The following is an 18,522-nucleotide window of genomic DNA, read 5'->3' as shown; positions in this document are numbered from 1 at the left end:
CAAAACTGTCAGTTTGCAGATGACATCATACTATACATAGAGAATCCTAAAGATGCCACCAGAAAGCTACTCGAGCTAATCAATGAATTTGGTAAAGTTGCAGGATACAAAATTAATGCACAGAAATCTCTTGCATTCTCATACACTAACAACGAAAGATCAGAAAGGGAAATTAAGGAAACAATCCCATTCACCACTGCAACAAAAAGAATAAAATACCTAGGATAAAACCTACCTAAGGAGGTAAAAGACCTGTACTCAGAAAACTATAAGATGCTGATGAAAGAAATCAAAGATGTCATAAACAGATGGAGAGATATACCATGTTCTTGGATTGGAAGAATCAATACTGTGAAAATGACTCTACTACCCAAAGCAATCTACAGATTCAATGCAATCCCTATCAAACTACCAATGGCGTTTTTTATGGAACTAGAACAAAAAATCTTAAAATTTGTATGGAGACACAAAAGACCCTGAATAGTCAAAGCAGTCTTGAGGGAAAAAAAATGGAGGTGGAGGAATCAGACTCTCTGACTTCAGACTATACTAAAAAGCTACAGTAATCAAGACAATATGGTACTGGCACAAAAACAGAAATATAGATCAATGGAACAGGATAGAAAGCCCAGAGATAAACCCACACACCTATGGTCAACTAATCTATGACAAAGGAGGCGAGGATATACAATGAAGAAAAAACAGTCTCTTCAATGAGTGGTGCTGGGTCAATATTTAAAAAACAAACAACCCAAGCAAAAAATGGGCAGAAGACCTAAATAGACATTTCTCCAAAGAAGACATACAGATGGCCAAGAAGTACATGAAAAGCTTCTCAACATCACCAGTTATTAGAGAAATGCAAATCAAAACTACCATGAGGTATCACCTCAAACCAGTTAGAATGGGCATCATTAGAAAACCTATAAACAACAAATGCTGGAGAGGGTGTGGAGAAAAGGGAACTCTCTTGCACCGTTGGTGGGAATGTAAATTGATACAGCCACTATGGAGAACAGTGTGGAGGTTCCTTAAAAAACTAAAAATAGAACTACCATATGACCCAGCAATCCCACTACTGGGCATATGCCCAGAGATATCCATAATTCAAAAAGACACATGCACCCCAATGTTCATTGCAGCACTATTTACAATAGCCAGGTCATGGAAGCAACCTAAATGCACATCAACAAATGAATGGATAAAGAAGGTGTGCTACATATATACAATGGAATAGTACTCGGCCATAAAAAGGAACAAAATTGGGTCATTTGTAGAGACGTGGATGGATCTAGAGACTGTTATACAGAGTAAAGTAAGTCAGAAAGAGAAAAACAAATATTGTATGTTAACACATATATGTGAAACCTAGAAAAATGGTACAGATGAACTGGTTTGCAAGGCAGAAATAGACACAGATGTAGAGAACAAACGTATGGACACCAAAGGGGAAAGTGTCAGGTGCAGTGGTGGCTGTGGAATAAATTGGGACATTGGAATTGACATATATACGCTAATATGTATAAAATATATAACTAATAAGAACCTGCTTTATAAAAAATAAATAAAATAAAATTCAAAAAAAAAAAAAAAAGAGTAGCCGCCACTCGCCACAACTAGAGAAAGCCCGCACACAGCAACAGAAACCCAATGCAGCCAAAAATTAAAAAAAAAAAGGCCATATAGTAAATTATTTTGGCTTTTCAGGCCATATAGTCTCTGTTGAAACTACTTAATACTGCCATTGTCACAAAAGCACCCACAGACAATATGCAAAGGAATGGGCACAGCTGTGTTACAATAAAGCTTTATTTACAAAAACAGGTTCTAGGCTATTTGGACTGCAGGCCATAGTTTGTTGACCCCTGCTTTACAGCATACAAGGAAAATATACTCTGTTATTTTCTCTGCATACTTCTTTATGCAGTTGATGGTACTGCCATTTTCCCAATCTCCAAGAGGGAGATTGAAAATTATGAATGATATTTACATCTTCTCCCACACTGAAAGTATTGCTAAGTCATGTTACCCTTTTTGTCCACCTTTTGGTCCTTATGTTTCTTTATCCAAGATGGAGAAAATCATTCTTACCAATCTCTGTTGTAAAGTGTCGCATTTTAATTGTTCTGTCTTAACTTGGTTCAACCACATCAGCCCTACTACATCAAGCCTCTTTCCTGATATGTCTAATTCTTTTCATGCCCTTTGATATATATATTATATTGCTATAGTAGAGTCTGGTTGTAACACTAACTTTTCAGTCAATTTTGATATTCATAGGGGTCAAATCATGTTACCTATACCATTAACTACCACCATAAATGTTTAATACAATTAATAATCTTCTATTGCCATGTAACAAATTACCACAAAGTTAGTGGCTTCAAACAACATACACTTATTATGTCACAGTTTCTGTAGATCAGGAAATTTGGGCACAGCTTAGCTGGATCCTCTGCTCAGGGTCTCATAAGGCTTCAATCAAGGTGTTGGCTGGGGCTGCAGTCTCATCAGAGGCTTGGGGCCCTCTTCCAAGCTCATCTGGGTAGTTGTTAGCAGAATTAATTTCCTTATAGCTGTAAAACTCATGACAGCTTGCTTCTTGGCAGGAATATCTCTGAGCTCAGGAAAGGCCTAAACTCTCCTTTAAAGGGCTCGCCTCATTAGATCAGGCCCACTCAGGATAATCTCTCTTTGATTAACTCAAAAGTCAACTAATTGGGGTCTTAATTATATTCGCAAAATCTCTTCACCTTTCTCATCTAACATAACATAATGACAAGAGTGATAGCCTAATAGATTCACAGGTCCTGACCATACTTTAGGGGAAGGGATCATATAGTGTATATACCATGGGATGAAAATCTTGGAAGCCATATTAAAATTCTGCCTACCACAATAACATAAGATGACTTATGAGACCATGAGTTTGCCTTTAATACATTAAAATAAGATACTTTAATCTTATTTTTAAGATTTTAAGATACTTTTAAGATACTTTAATACATTAAAAATTCTTATATTAGAAATAATAACAATCTAAACAATGAAAGTATCAAACTGTTGGTACCATTTTTAAGGGTGTGATGTCAACCCTATAATAAGTCAGGATGAAACTACCATTTTAGATTAAAATTCTTTTATCTATTATTGGCTTAATGGATTTTAAATTGAGTTGGCAGAAGGGATAGATTTCAAATTAAATTCCATTTGAGCAAATAAAAAAGCATTTATTCATTTCAGCATTTTTCTCTTTATTTTTTTCATAAGTAGAAATTTTATTTGTTCAACCCACTTCATTGTATTCTTGAAATATGCCATAATCCTTTCTTTTTTTTCAGTATCCTTATGGTTGAATTCATGTATTACCACAGCAAGTGACTCAGAATTTGAGAGTTCCTTCCCGTAGCCTAGGGTATACGATACTTTGAAATGAAGCCGTTGCTGAAAATAAAGGACTATAATTAAATATAACAGTGAATGGAATGTCAATTCAAACTTAATATCAGGAAAAGCTTCTAAATGGAGTGCTTTGTTGATTTTGGAAGTGTCTTCTGAAAATAGACTGGCTGTTTTATAAAACAGCCTGAATCAAACATTAGCAAATATCCTGTAGGACATATCCTGCTTTTTTGAGCGATGTGCTAACTGACAATGTTCTAACTTCTTTTGCAGATATGAGAACTAGACTTGTTTTTTTTTTTTTAAATTAATTAATTAATTTAGTTAGTTATTTTTGGCTGTGTTGGATCTTTGTTGCTGCACACAGGCTTTCTTTTTTCTGGTTGCAGTGAGCGGGGGCTACTCTTCCTTGCAGTGCACAGGCCTCTCATTATGGTGGCTTCTCTTGTTGCAGAGCACGGGCTCTAGGCGTGCGGGCTTCATTAGTTGTGGCACATGGGCTCAGTAGTTGTGGCTCACGGACTCTAGAGCGCAGGCTCAGTAGTTGTGGTGCACGGGCTTAGTTGCTCTGCGGCATGTGGGATCTTCCTGGACCAGGGCTTGAACCCGTGTCCCTGAATTGGCAGGCGGATTCTTAACCACTGAGCCACCAGGGAAGCCCTAGACTTGTTTTTTGAGTTGGAGAAACGAGGGGAATTATATTTCTAGTAGAATTTTGGTAAACTTCTAATCATGGTAATGATTTAAATGACTGTAAAAAGATTAGGAAGCCTCAAATATTACTAAACAAGGATTGTTTATATTCTTCTTTATTCCATTATGAAAGGAATGCTTAAGGTTATAGAGAATTTTTATACAGTCCTGTATGTAAATTCTTTTATTGCTCCTATCTGTCAAAGCTACTCTGATACTGACTTCAGTTAGGCAACTGATATTTTCAGTGGTCTGCCTTCAGCTCCTTTTCAACCATACATGGGTTGTACTATACACATGAAAATAGGGTTACTAACCCAGCTTCTCAGGATGCACATTTTGAATTGTGATTTTGTATGTGTGTGCCTTTTTATTTTCAAATACTATGGTATATTATTCAAATATATAGTAACATTTAAGTGAGTTATTAGTGTACGTTAGTGGACTGTACTAACAGTCCACATTTTTGTTTGAAATCAAAAGGCTTCAAGTTTAATACTAGTTTTATTCACTAATAGCTAGTGATCTTTAGTGGAACAGTAAACCTCTGAAATTCTTTGTTAAAAAAAGGTTTCTCGAGTCAAAAAACTTAAGAGATAAGCGTTTTAAGAAATGCTTCATACTGTTTCTTTGTCCCAGAGATAAACAGATATAAAATCTCTGAGAAGTCCTGTAGTAAAACTATCCAGTGAACTTGGCTTACCCAAGTATTTCCCATACTTCCTTTGACCACAGAACCTATTTTGACTATAATATTGCCTGGAATTAGTAATCCATAAAAAGCCCTTTGGGAAATACTGCTATAATTTAAATCACTCAAATTTCCCTTAAATCCAGATTCCCTAAGCTTTCCAAGCTAAGTGAACTTCTAGAACTATATTTTTTCTGAACCAAAAGACCAAGAAATTATATTTTCACTTAAATGTTTCATCACTAGACATTTGTCTGCATGTCTAGGGATACAAAAGCTCAGTCAAGAATGATCTGCAATCGCCACTAAAAACTACTAGAGCTCATCAATGAATTTGGTAAAGTTGCAGGATTCAAAGTTAATACACAGAAATCTGTTGCATTTCTATACACTAACAATGAACTATCAGAAAGAGAAATTAAGAAAACAATCCTGGGAGGGGCAATATAGGGGTAGGGATTAAGAGGTACAAACTATTATGTATAAAATAAGCTACAAGGATATATTATACAACATGGGGAATATGGCCAATATTTTATAATAACTATAAATGGAGTAGAACCTTTAAACATTGTGAATCAGTATACTGTACACCTGTAACTTATATAATATTGTACATCAACTATACATCAATTTAAAAAACCATGATGAATTACCACTTCATAAAAAACAAAACAAAACAATCTCATTTACAATCGCATCAAGAAGATAAAATACCTAGGAATAAACTTACCTAAGGAGGAATAAACCTACCTAAGGGAGGTAAATCTACCTTATAGTTTTCTGAGGTGAAACCTACCTCAGAAAACTGTAAGACACTGATGAAAGAAATTGAAGATGATGCAAACAGATGGAAAGATATACTATGTTCGTGGATTGGAAGAATTAATATCCTTAAAATGACCATATTACCCAAGACAATCTACAGATTCAATATAATCCCTATCAAAATACCAATGGCATTTTTCACAGAACTAGAGCAAACAATTTAAAAACTTGTACAGAAACACAAAAGACCCTATATAGCCAAAACAATCTTGAGAAAAAACAGCTAGAGGTATCGTGCTCCCTGACTTCAGACTATACTACAAAGCTACAATAATCAAAACAATATGGTACTGGCACAAAAACAGACACATAGATCAATGGAACAGAATAGAGAGCTCAGAAATAAACCCATGCACTTATGGTCAGTTAATCTACGACAAAGGACGCAAGAATATACAATGGAGAAAAGACAGCCTCTTCAGTAAGTGGGGCCGGGAAAACTGGACAGCTATATGTAAAAGAATGAAATTAGAACATTTTCTCATACCATATACAAAAATAAACTCAAAATGGATTAGAGACCTAAATGTAAGACCATAAATCATAAAACTCCTAGAAGAAAACATAGGCAGAACACTCTTTGACATGAATTGTAGCAATGCTGTTTTGAATCTGTCTCCTAAGGCAAAGGAAACAAAAGCAAAAATGAACAAATGGGACCTAATTAAACTTAAAAGCTTTTGCACAGCAAAGGAAACCATTGACAAGACGAAAAGACAACCTACTGAATGGGAGAAAATATTTGCAAATGATATGACTGATAAAAGATTAATATCCAAAATATATAACAACTCATACAACTCAGTGCAAAAAAACCCCCAAACAACCCGATTAAAAAATGGGCAGAAGACCTGAAAAGACATTTATTCGAAGAAGATATACAGATGGCAAACAGGCACATGAAACAGGCTCGACATCACTAGTCATCAGAGAAATGCAAATCAAAACCACAATGAGATAGCACCTCACATCTGCCAGAATGACTATCATCAAAAAGACCACAAATACAAATGTTGGTGAGGATGTGGAAAAAAGGGAACTCTTGTACACTGTTGGTAGGAATGTAAATTGGTGCAGCCACTATGGAAAACAGTATGGAGGTTTCTCAAAAAATTAAAAATAGAATTACAATATGATCCAGCAATTCTAACTGGAATTGCCCAACTCCTGGGTATATATCTAAACAAAATGAGAAACACTAATTCGAAAAGATACATGCACTCCAATGTTCATAGCAGCATTATTTATAATTGCCAAAATATGGATGCAACCTTGGTGTCCATTAACAGATGAATGGATAAAGAAGATGTAGTGTGTGTGTATATATATGTGTGTGTGTGTGTGTATATACACACACACACACACACATACACACACACACAGTGGAATAGTACTCAGCTCTAAAAAAGAATAAAATTTTGCCATTTGCAACAACATGAATGGACCTGGAGGGTGTTACACTTAGTGAAATAAGTCAAACAGTGAAAGACAAACACTGTGATATCACTTATATGTGGAATCTAAAAAATAAAACTAATGAATCTGACAAAAAAGAAACAGACTCACAGATATAGAGAACAAACTAGTGCTTACCAGTGGGCAGAGGGAAGGGAAAGGGGCAAGACAGACATAGGGAATTAAGAGGGCAAACTACTACATATAAAACAAATAAGCAGGCTTCCCTGGTGGCGCAGTGGTTGAGAGTCCACCTGCCGATGCAGGGGACATGGGTTCGTGCCCCGGTCCGCGAAGATCCCACATGCCGCGGAGCGGCTGGGCCCGTGAGCCATGGCCGCTGAGCCTGCGCGTCCGGAGCCTGTGCTCCGCAACGGGAGAGGCCACAGCAGTGAGAGGCCCGCGTACCGCAAAATAAATAAATAAATAAGCTATAAGGATATATTGTACAAAATGGGGAATATAGCCAATATTTTATAATAACTATAAATGGAGTATAATCTATAAAATTTTTGAATCACTATATTGTATACCTGAAACAAATATAATATTGTAAATCAACTATACCTCAATTAAAAAAAAGAATGGTCTGCAATGCTTCATACCTGTAAGTATAATTACACTCAGTTTCTGCAAACTTAGTGTCACTGCTATTTTTTTTTTTAACTTTTCTCATTAACAGCCTTTATTTTTTTTTCAGGGGAACACTATTTAACCTCTTGGTAATTTTAATTAGCGAGCCTCAGATTCCAAAATCTTGTCCTGTGTTTGACATCCAGTTGGTGGCTGATTCAGCTTTAGTTGAGATGTCTTTTGATGCTGAGGTGAGAGGAGAATTTTGGAATAGACTAACTACAATACATAGGGGTCCTGGGTTCTTCTATGTGGACCTTGACATCGTAGAGTATAGAAAGATAATTAAATCAAAGAGTAAATACGTTGTTATTAATCTCAAAATTTAGATAGCTATTCTGTCAATATTACTATTATATCCATTTTATATGTTTTAGAGTATACATACTAAGAAAAATTATTATTCTTTATACATTAGATAAATCTGTTTATATTTGTCTCTATATAAAATATTTACATATATAATTCCACAGCAAGGGTCTAACGGGTAAAAAAGCACTGTCTTAGAGATTTTAGGATTAACGTTCTTGCCTTAGTTTACCATTTCCTTACCTATCTAAGTAGTGCAAACTTAGTTACTTATTTTTCTAAAGTTTTACTAAAACATTAGACATATCAAAGTGCCTATAATGCACTTATTCTGAGAGAATAAATCAGGTTGTTATTAGTTTTTTTTGAGTAGGCCAACACAGAATTTCTTTAAAGGATGGGACATGATTTCATAGTTGTTGAACATACAATCAGAGTTATGTTTTAGCAAACTCTTAAATTCACTCATTCATTCAATAAATATTTATTGAGCATCTGTTATGAGCTAAACAGTGTGCTAGGCAGTGGGGTCCAAACGAGAAGCAAAATAGACACAATCTCTGCCCTCATTAGTTTAGAGTCGAGTTGGATAGACAGACGTTAGTCAAATATAACATCAATGTGTTATAGCAGACTGTATACAGAGCGTCTATGATACCAATATCAACAGTGGAGTGAGGGAATTAGGGATGAAAGAGGAGGATGGAAGCAAGACTGACAGACAGAGGTGTTAAGAAGCTAGTGCTGTAGTTCAGGTGAGGGATGATATGGGCAAGAAGGAAGCCTTCTTTGACCCCTAAACAAAACTAGGCTTTCTTTTTAGAGCTCTCCTACCTTCTTGTGTTTTTCTTTCAGAGCCCTTGTCTCAGTTTGTAACTATGCAATTTATGTGATTATTAGACTGATGTCTGTTCCCCACTAGATTGTATGTTCCATGAGGGCAGGAACCGTATCTCTTGTTACTCTCCATTAGTACAGTACAGTACTCCAACTAGTACAGTGTCTGATGCATGTTTGTTGAATAAATAAATGAAAAAAAGGGATAGTAGTTGTGAAGAGGGAAGATTCCAGAAATTTTTAGGAAACTGAGTTGATAAGTTGATGGGAAGATAAAGAGTTAAGATTAGATGACTTCTAGATTCTGGCCTGAGTGACAGATAAGAATTACAACAAGAAGAGTAGGTTTAAAGGGGAAATAATGAGCTTGGTTTTGGATTAGTTTATTTGATTTGCCTTTGATATTTCCATATGAAAATATTTAGTGGGCAGTATAGATAGGTCTGAATTTCCTGTTTTTGGATCTGCTGACCTTTTGCACCTGGGCTATTAGTGAAGCCATGAGCAAATCATATAAATTCTGGTTCCAAGGTCTAATAGAGTGGGAGATTTCAAAATAGAGCTCTTCCTTGCAAAGAATACCGCCAGGGAAAATGTGTTGGCCTGTAGCATGCCTGCAGACACAGTTCTTTCTCATGCACCAAGTGGCCTATGGGCTAGAAGACAGCTTCACCAACTGTTTGGATTTCTTGAGAACAACAGCAACAAAATGTCTCTAACCCTATACTTACCCATACCACAGAAGGAGTTATCCTTCAAGATGGGCATAAGACTAAATTCCCCAGAGGATCTCCCACTTTAATTCTGGGGAGCAAATTTCTACATTCTTGAAAGGAAGCAGGGTTGCTGATCTGAATGATTTTGCAAATTAAGTGTGCAATTTTTTTTGTGTTAGTATTCTGTAGGACCTTGTATCTTCTTTCCCTGACCTACTTTCTTAGCCATTATTAAATGTGCACTCATTTTATGAGAGCCACTTTTTTGAGAATGACTGAATCAAACAGAACAAGAAAATTAACCACACTAATATTTTTTGTTGATCATAAATTCTTTTATAAATACTTAAAGAGAACCAGGAGAAATGATCATTTTCTGGCTCTGCCAATGATATTGCATTGATTACTATTTAAAATTCTAGTTACAGAAGCTTATCCTGGAATACACAGATACAGCTACAGCACTTTTATATGAGATACTTCTTGTCTTTCAGCAGGTACGTTTTTATTATACATACTATATTGTGTGATTATTATATATGTCATGACTATCATATGATATATATATTATATGATTAATAATATACCTTAAAAATGTTTGTATTAGAGATAATCTCCAAAATTGGTTATTTAAATGATAGTACTGCTTTTGCTCTTAAGTGTTCATCTAGCTTATTTTCCTAAATACTGATTTTAAAGATTTGATTAATCAGGATAAAATGTATTTGAGAATGAATATCTTTTTAGGTATCTTTTTAAAACTTGAACTTCATGAATATAACTTGTTTATTTCCTTGAATCTTTTAGGGAAATCTTGGATTGGGGTCATCAAAGTTTGCTATTAGCTGGATGATGTCCTTTCTACAAAGTCGTCCTCCCATAGTAAGTACGTAGAAGCAGAAACAAAACTACCACTCAAGGCTAATGAAACAGATGCTCTTGTGCTTAATTAATAAAACAAAATTTCTCTGTAAGTAGTCAAGTTTATAAAACAGAAGAAAATGTAAATTTGATGATTTTATTAACCAAAATAAAATGTTTTTATATTTGGGGCCTGAATGTTTAAGGTACTGAAATGACATCTTAAGCGTGATCTTTATTTAATGAAAAGCCCTAAGATATATGCAGAAAACAGAGTATTAAAATACTGGCTGTATAATTAAGTGAAAAAAATGAACATTTATCTTAAACACTGAGTGTGAGTTGGCAAGTACGAATATAACACTTTTAATACTCGGGCCACTCTGCCCTGGCAGCCACCATCCTGGTCTGTAATATCACCATCTCTCTCCTTGGCACTATAATTGCATCTACATGGTCTGTCCTATCTTCTCACCGGACTACAGTCAGAGGAACCAATGCAAAATAAAAATCTGATTATGTCATCCCTTGCTTTAAATCTCTCGTAATAAAGAAAGATATAACAAATAAAGACTAAACTTCCTAATATGGCCGACAAGGCTGTACATATTATGACCCTACAGCCTCATCAGTTGCCTCACTCTTCCATGTCGGTCTTATACCCACTGCTCACCCCCAACACCCCCAACTCCGTCACAGGATCTTTACCATTCCCTCGGTCTGCCCTCCTCAAATGCTTTCCCCTCCCTTTTCCACCTAGTTAACCCCTACTTGTCCTTCAGGCCTCAGTGCCCCTTCCTGGTGCAGGGTGGGGGGGATGATTCTCTCACCTCTGACTAGGTAAGATCCCCCCATTATGGGCACACAATCATAGCATGGTGTCTTCTTCCTTTTCTTCATAGAACTTGTCACTGTTGCAGTCACATGTGTTTGTGTTATTATTTGGTTCTTTCTTGTGGTAGCCATTAGTGTCCACACATATTCTGGCTCTCTCTCCTTCCAGGCACGTAGTAGGAGCGTACATCCTTCCCCACTTGAAATTAGGTAGCTCTCTGTTTTTGCTTTGGCCAATGGAATCTGAGCAGAAGTAACCTACGCCACTTCTTGTGCAAAGGTTTAGGAGCCAGTGCATGCTTCCCTGGCTTCCTTTTTCCTTCTGGCATGGTGACTGGCAACACTCCATATGGTCCTGAGTGACTACAATGAGCAGAACTCCCTACTGACCCTTAAGGGACATACAGTGTGAGCAAATAATAAACCTTCGTTGTATTAAGCAAAGCATTGACGTTTTGTGAGATTTGTTACCACAGCATAACTTAGTCTATCATGATTGATACAATGTCTTTCTCCCCAAACAGACTCCAGGTGCCAGTAAGGGTAGGAGCTATGTCTGTTGTGCTAGGCACACAATAGATGCTAAATAAAATATCTGCTGAATTAATTCTAATAAAGGCTTTATCCCCTAATCTCTTTTCATGTCCCCAAACTTCCTTTCACTTTATTCATTCATGTATTTGTCTATTCAATCAACATAGATTTAAATGGAAAACTTTTCAAAAGGTAGTAACCCAAACTAAATTTTCATTGCTAATGGAGGATTTGACACGTGGTATTATGTTCTCTTTCCATATATGAAGATGCCTCTCTTAACCATCAGTGATTTTCTGCTTTGAGGTATTTTTCTAGAGTGATGTTGAGTCTGTCCTAGGGAATCTAGATTATCTTGCCAGATCTCTGTGACATATGTTTCCAAAAACTTGGCTGGAGGCAGAGGGTACACTTGTCAGTAGTACAGCCAATTACCTTATACAGAGACTGAACCCAAGAACTTGGCTCCTTTAGCAGCACATAGACCCCAACCAATCTCGGGCCCACTTCAGAGTGCTGTACAGTTATAGTCCTTCCCAGCCCAGAAGCTCTTATGTGTAAGATGCAAAACCCTTCCTTTTTCTGTGCAGTGGTTCCAGACGGGGTCCTAAAAACTACAAGCAACAGGAAAGTTTCCTTATCAACCTCTAGGGTTGGTTCACCAAAGGAACTGAGTTGGTTATGAGCCCAGACTGTGACCATAAAGCATGTCAGGATGAAAGATGGCAAACGACCACTAACACTGTTTAAAGCTTTGGTATTAACCCATTTCTAAAGAGTCTGGATAGAAATAGACCACTTTAGAGAAACTTGCAAGCAAGGAACCTGTTGGGATCATTGAATACACCATCCCAGTCAGTGCTGGCTGATTCTCTTACTTGGTCGGAGCAAGATGCTAAAGAAATTAAAAATTTAATCCCCATATGGCCATTGCTTTGTTTCCCTGCTCCAGACTCTCTGACCTCAATCTGCGTTTGCCTGACACAATACCTAGTCAATATGTGTAAATGGATCTGAATTGCGGAAACCTCACTTCAAATCACCTGCCCTACTTAGGAATGGTCTGTAGCAACATCAATAGAAAAGGCCACATTTATTGGTATTAATTTAAGGGGCATCCAGAATGACCTGCTTACTAGAGCCTGAAAGAGCACTAGCTTTCCTTTCTGTTTTTTTACAGTAGCCTAAATTTATACTTCCAATGCTCTCCTTCCACTTTGGAGCCAAACTTCTTTGACAGTCAGTACTAGTTCTGACCCTGCCTGTAGGGGGGCAATTGGTAAGCCCAGTTGGTCTATGGTCTGGTGCTCTCTGAGTACCATTTCAATAAGAAATAGCACAATGCAAGGGCATTGGTGTAAGGGTGGTGAGGACCTCAGCCTAAATTTATAGTTGAGATTCCAGCTGAAGTAGGTGCTCTTACAGGTGTCATGCAGCCTACGTGTAACTGCATTCTCCTTGTCTAGATTACTTTTGTGGCCAGAATTGTGAAACGAGTGGTGAAGGGGCTTTCAGCTTCATTTCAGCTGCTAAGTCCTGGCCAAGCAGTTCTGTTACACCAGCAGTTTTACATCCTCAAGAGCTGCCTGCAGTACAGCAAGACTTTAGCTGAGTATATTAGGAATGACTACAGAGAAGAATTCAGGTAAGAAAAAGTCGGAATCTTATCTGCAGTAAAATCCACTCATTTCTGATTTTCATGCAAAACTACAACACTGCCCAATATTTAGAAGATTAAGTGACAAAGGGAAATTCTAATTTTTGTTTTTAATAATATCTTACTTTGATAAAATAGTTACCTTACTGTGGTAAGGTAGGATTTGGGGGAGGGGGGCGGGTGGTGCTCTAAGAACCATCGCCACTTGAAGCACATTCCCAGGCCAAAAAAGGCTAGTTCACTAGTCTTTTCATCAAACCTCTCTCTGAAGAACTGTTTCTCCCTCATTGTCTTGATTTCAACCAGCATCTATCTCACAGAATCATGTTAATGATTTTAACATGCTGTGAGTAATGGAAAGTAACCAACCCTACTGAAGGAGGCAATATATTATGGGTTGTGAATTAACTGAGTCACTGGGAGAGAAAAACTATTGATAAAGGAGGAATGATGAATGCAGTTATTAGGGATTTTTTGGTTTGTTTGTTTCATTTACCCCTCTCTTACTCTCCATAACAAAATAGTAAGAAAGAACATTAGCAAGCCTTTGTTTCATTAGTCAGCTTGTCCTGCACCTCGGGGGTTCCTACTTCTATTTATATGCTGCCAAAACCAAACGCACTTAGCCGTACACCCCTGCCTTAGCACCTATCAAGGAAAAAAACCCTAGGTTGTGTCTAACTTAAGGTGAAAAGGGTGCAGCAGGCATAGCTTTGCTACCAGTTTGGATGGAGACATACAAGGATGTGGAGGCATATATTATGGCCTAAAGATTTGCTTTAAAAAATGTTACCGTCCAACTGTGGATCCTGTTTTTCCTCCATGTGGTTTTATACCATAGGTTCCACTCTGGCTCCCATAAAAGAGTTTTGTTGGGCCCACTCTGAGGTGGTGCACGCAACCCCATTTTTTCCTCACTTTTTTTGAGGTAAAATTCATATAGCATGAAATTCACCATTTTCAACATTTTAAAGTGTGCAACTCAGTGGCTTTTAATACATTTCACAATGTTGTGCAACCATCACCCCTATCTAATTGCCAAACATTTTCATCACTCTCAAAGAAAGCTGTTACCCATGAAGCAGTCACACCCCAGGCCCTGGCAACCACTAATCTACTTTCTGTCTCTGTGGATTTGCCTATTCTAGACATTTCATACAAATATTATATACATGTAAATATTATATACAAATCATGTATATATATCATGTAAATATTATATACAAATATAATCATACAACATATGGCCTCTGTGTCTGGCTTCTTTCACTTAGCATGATGTTTTCAAGGTTCATCCATGTTGTAGCATGGATCACACAAACGAATTTTTAAAAAATAGTTATGCACATTTAAAAATCAGCACAATGGCGAAAATAGTGTCACATGCCTACATGACAATAGTTGGTCAGGGCTCAAAAGCAGCTACCTTCTTAGGTAGATCATGCCCTGTTTAGTTTGCCACTGTCTCCTCTCTCTGTCCTTACTCTTACCGTTCCTCCTACTATGTTATCTGTGGGCATTTAGGTTTGTGATCCTTGTTTTTACACAAGTGACTTTCAACCTGCCCTGCATAGAATCAGTAGAGAGACTATTAAAAAATACTGATACCCAGGTCTCACATGGAGAAGTTCTGTTCAGTTTGTCTGGGGTTGCACCTCGGCATTGACATTTAAAATGAACTGTCCGGGTGATTCCAATGTGTATCCAGGGTTGACAACTAATCTTTTAAGCCATCCGAGAGGCTGGCTAAAGATTTTCTTACTTTTGTCTCTTCCCTGGCCTTTGCTATACAGTTGCCCCTTGAACAATGTTGTGGTTAGGGGCGCCAACCCCCATGCAGTTGAAAATCCACATATAACTTTTGACTCCACCCAAATTTAACTACTAATAGCCTATTGCTGACCAGAAGCCATTCCGATAATATAAAGTTTATTAACACATATTTTATTAACACATATTACTAACACATATTAACACATATTTCTATAAGTCTTGCTCACGATGTTCTAGACATATATTTTTGTATACATTGAAAAAAATCCAAGTATAAGTGGACCCATGCAGATCAAACCCATGTTGTTCAAGGGTCAACTGTACTCTTACTGAGGCTGTGGGGACGAACTCTCCTCTTCCCTCTTGATTTGGCCCTAGTGGTCACCCCAGCTTGACTCATTTCAACTCCCTGCTATGTACAGCCTGAGAAAACAAGAGGCAGGAGCCTCAGCTCACCCTGTGGTGAGGACAGTCCTGGCTTCCTTATTAATGCTTTGATAACTGATACATTATTAATGCAATTCGCTTTGCTGAAGCAAAGTGCTTCAATGAGCTGAAAGGTATACATATCAGAGGTCTTCTAGGTCACAAATGGGGGAGATTGGAGGGCTAAAAATGCTGCAGGTTAGACTCCCACACCCAACAATGCTACGCCAGTAAGTGTGTACGTACTGTGACCAGTGTGAAAAGTCTTGCTTTTAAAGCTCTCTATTTTGTTTCGTTTTATGATTTGCAGGTACTTTATTCACATGCCAGCCTTGGAAAAAAGGCTCCCATTATGTTACCCTATTACCCAACCTACCACTCAACTTTTTCATGAAGTTCTGAAATTGGTTGAACAGAAACAATGTGTGAAATGTTAATAAGAGTGTAAAATGTGAATTGGGAGTCAACTTAATATTTATGAGAAACATTTTTTGATTTAATATCCAGCTATTCCTGTGTCCTATAAACAAAGATTTTATTTGAAGGTTCCATCAATACCTCTCTAAGAGAAGTGTTTAAAGTTTTTAATCTGCTACAAAAAAGAAACTGTTTAAATACACTGACATACATAAAGTGGGGTGAAAGACTAGCGTTCTTCTAAAAGAAAAAGTTTCTAAAGACATAAAGGAAACAGAAACCCAGGAAGAGCAAATGTAGAAAGTGCAGGCTGATGAGTTTTGTTGTCTAATAACGGTGAGTGGCATGAAGCCACTGAAATATCCAAAGATAAATTGTTGTGGGGAGTATAAATTACAAAGTGATCACATTAGAGAAATGCTGGGCAATAGGATGCTACCCTCCTTTTCCACCTGTAAAAATTCTAGTGACATAAGTATTCATGGAAGAACAAGCAGAAGAATACAGGCATAGCTATAAGGAAGGTCAGTTCCTCATTTATCATGGGGAAAGAAGCTTGGATTTTCTTCAACAGCACTGAATGCATTCTGCCACTCTGTTTCAGGCACCTGGGGGCTAATGTGAACAGTGTTGTACAGTTTCTATGAAAGAGAAACTGTCTATTAGCAGTTAAGGCTCTTCCAGTTGTTTAAAAAATGTCTTCACTATATCTTATGGTAATAAGCTAATTTAATCCAACAAAGACCTTAACTTTGGCATCCCTGTGGAGCTACTGAATTTGGGCTTTTAAGAACTTAGGAACTGGGTCCTCCATTCAACTTACAACTTAAGGGAGGATCAGAGAAAAATCCACCACCAAAGAAAGAGCTCCCAAGCCAGAACTGCCTGTGCTGTTCAGTGGAGAGAGAATTAAACTCACTCAGGACATCTTATTTCTGGTTCTGGCTAAGCCTAATCTGCTGTTTGACCTGGAAAAAGTCAGGTCTCCTTTCGGGGCCTCCTCTGCTATGTGGAAGGGTAAGGCTAGATGTTCTCCAAGTTCTCTTCCAACTCTAACATTCTCTGCCTGTGATGAGACACTTCTTAACACTCTGTAATGGGGTAGTGTATTCCTGTGCACCCTGGCTCAGTGGATGATTTCACATTGATTTCAACAATCCTGCTTTCTTTGGACTAAACATTTCCCTTCTGGCTGTCATCAGCATTGCTCTAGAAAGTGTCCAAGGCTTCTGCACTGTTACCCATCCAGGACTATAAGTCTTCTACTTTCTAATCTGGGGACAGAAAGGGGAGCAAAATGGTGTTTATGAGTGTCCTGGGCTGTTAGACGAGGGATTATTCCCAAGGGATGGTTAATCAGAAGAAGATTCTCAAGACAAAGGCAAGCAGCACTTGAAACTGGACAAACGATGGACAGTGGGCTGACTACTGGTGAATGTGGAGCCTGCAGAATGACGAGAGGACCAACTCAGCTCTGCCTCAGCTTCTAGGCAGTGCCCTGGCTCTGAGCAAGTAGCAGTGAGGCTCTGGAGAGAACTTGGGGTCTCTTTCCCATGGGCCTTCTTGTCCACGTTGCTTCTCCTCTCCCACTGTTCCCTTCACTCTGAAAGCATACTTTATCTCATCTCTGGGAGCAAAAACTCTATCCGAATGTACCTCAATCTTTCCATGTAGGGCTTAGTCAGTAGCTTTTTTGAAAGCTAATGGTTGAATATTTGTTGTCTTGATTTTCTTATGACACATGGCTAATCATTTACACAGTCTGGGAGAAGAGGGAAAACCCAGAAATGAATACTTTGAAGGGGTATCCTGCCACAATTCTTTCCTACTATGTGTTTTTTGCATTATTGCCAAAGCCAAGAAAATTACTAAATAATCCATCTCTATTAGTGATCAGACACATTTGATTGACTAAATATTGATTTAGACCACAAAATAATTATTTTTCAGGGAAACTAATTGTAGAAAAACTTTGAATATGAAAATCACATATGTAACTTTTTTTTTTTTTTGCGGTACGCGGGCCTCTCACTGTTGTGGCCTCTCCCGTTGCGGAGCAGAGGCTCCGAACGTGCAGGCTCAGCGGCCATGGCTCACGGGCCTAGCTGCTCCGCGGCATGTGGGATCTTCCCGGACCGGGGCATGAAACCGTGTCTCCTGCATTGGCAGGCGGACTCTCAACCACGGTGCTACCAGGGAAGCCCACATATGTAACTTCTGAAGAATAAAAAGGATCACCAAAAGGACCACCACACACAGCCAGTTCTCAGGTTGGGTTCAAGATCCTGGACTCTCTGGCCACCTTTATAATACAAGGATTGCCATTGACCACTCCCACTAAGAGTGAAGTCATAGTAATTAGCTCTACCATTATATATACAGGGGTTTTGAGGTCAAAGAGCTGAGTTTAAATCCCAACTCTGCACTACTGGACCTTGGGAAGTTACTTAACATCT

General features: G+C 37.9%; 1 protein-coding gene across 1 annotated transcript in view; it reads left to right on the top strand.

The window, feature by feature from the left end:
• C11H12orf56 (chromosome 11 C12orf56 homolog) overlaps positions 1 to 16,483 on the top strand; it is a 60,125-nt gene extending 43,642 nt beyond the window's left edge. The window contains 5 exon segments of the mRNA XM_060025978.1: positions 7,770 to 7,893; positions 9,987 to 10,061; positions 10,372 to 10,446; positions 13,260 to 13,438; positions 15,960 to 16,483. Coding sequence (XP_059881961.1) covers positions 7,770 to 7,893; positions 9,987 to 10,061; positions 10,372 to 10,446; positions 13,260 to 13,438; positions 15,960 to 16,086 — 580 coding nt within the window. The 3' untranslated portion in view covers positions 16,087 to 16,483.
• Positions 16,484 to 18,522: the final 2,039 nt, after the last annotated feature.

This window comes from Delphinus delphis, chromosome 11, assembly GCF_949987515.2.
Source record: "Delphinus delphis chromosome 11, mDelDel1.2, whole genome shotgun sequence".
NCBI lineage: Eukaryota > Metazoa > Chordata > Mammalia > Artiodactyla > Delphinidae > Delphinus > Delphinus delphis.
The sequence above is the reverse complement of the archived record's forward strand: the minus strand, read 5'-3'. Positions and strand labels throughout refer to the sequence as shown.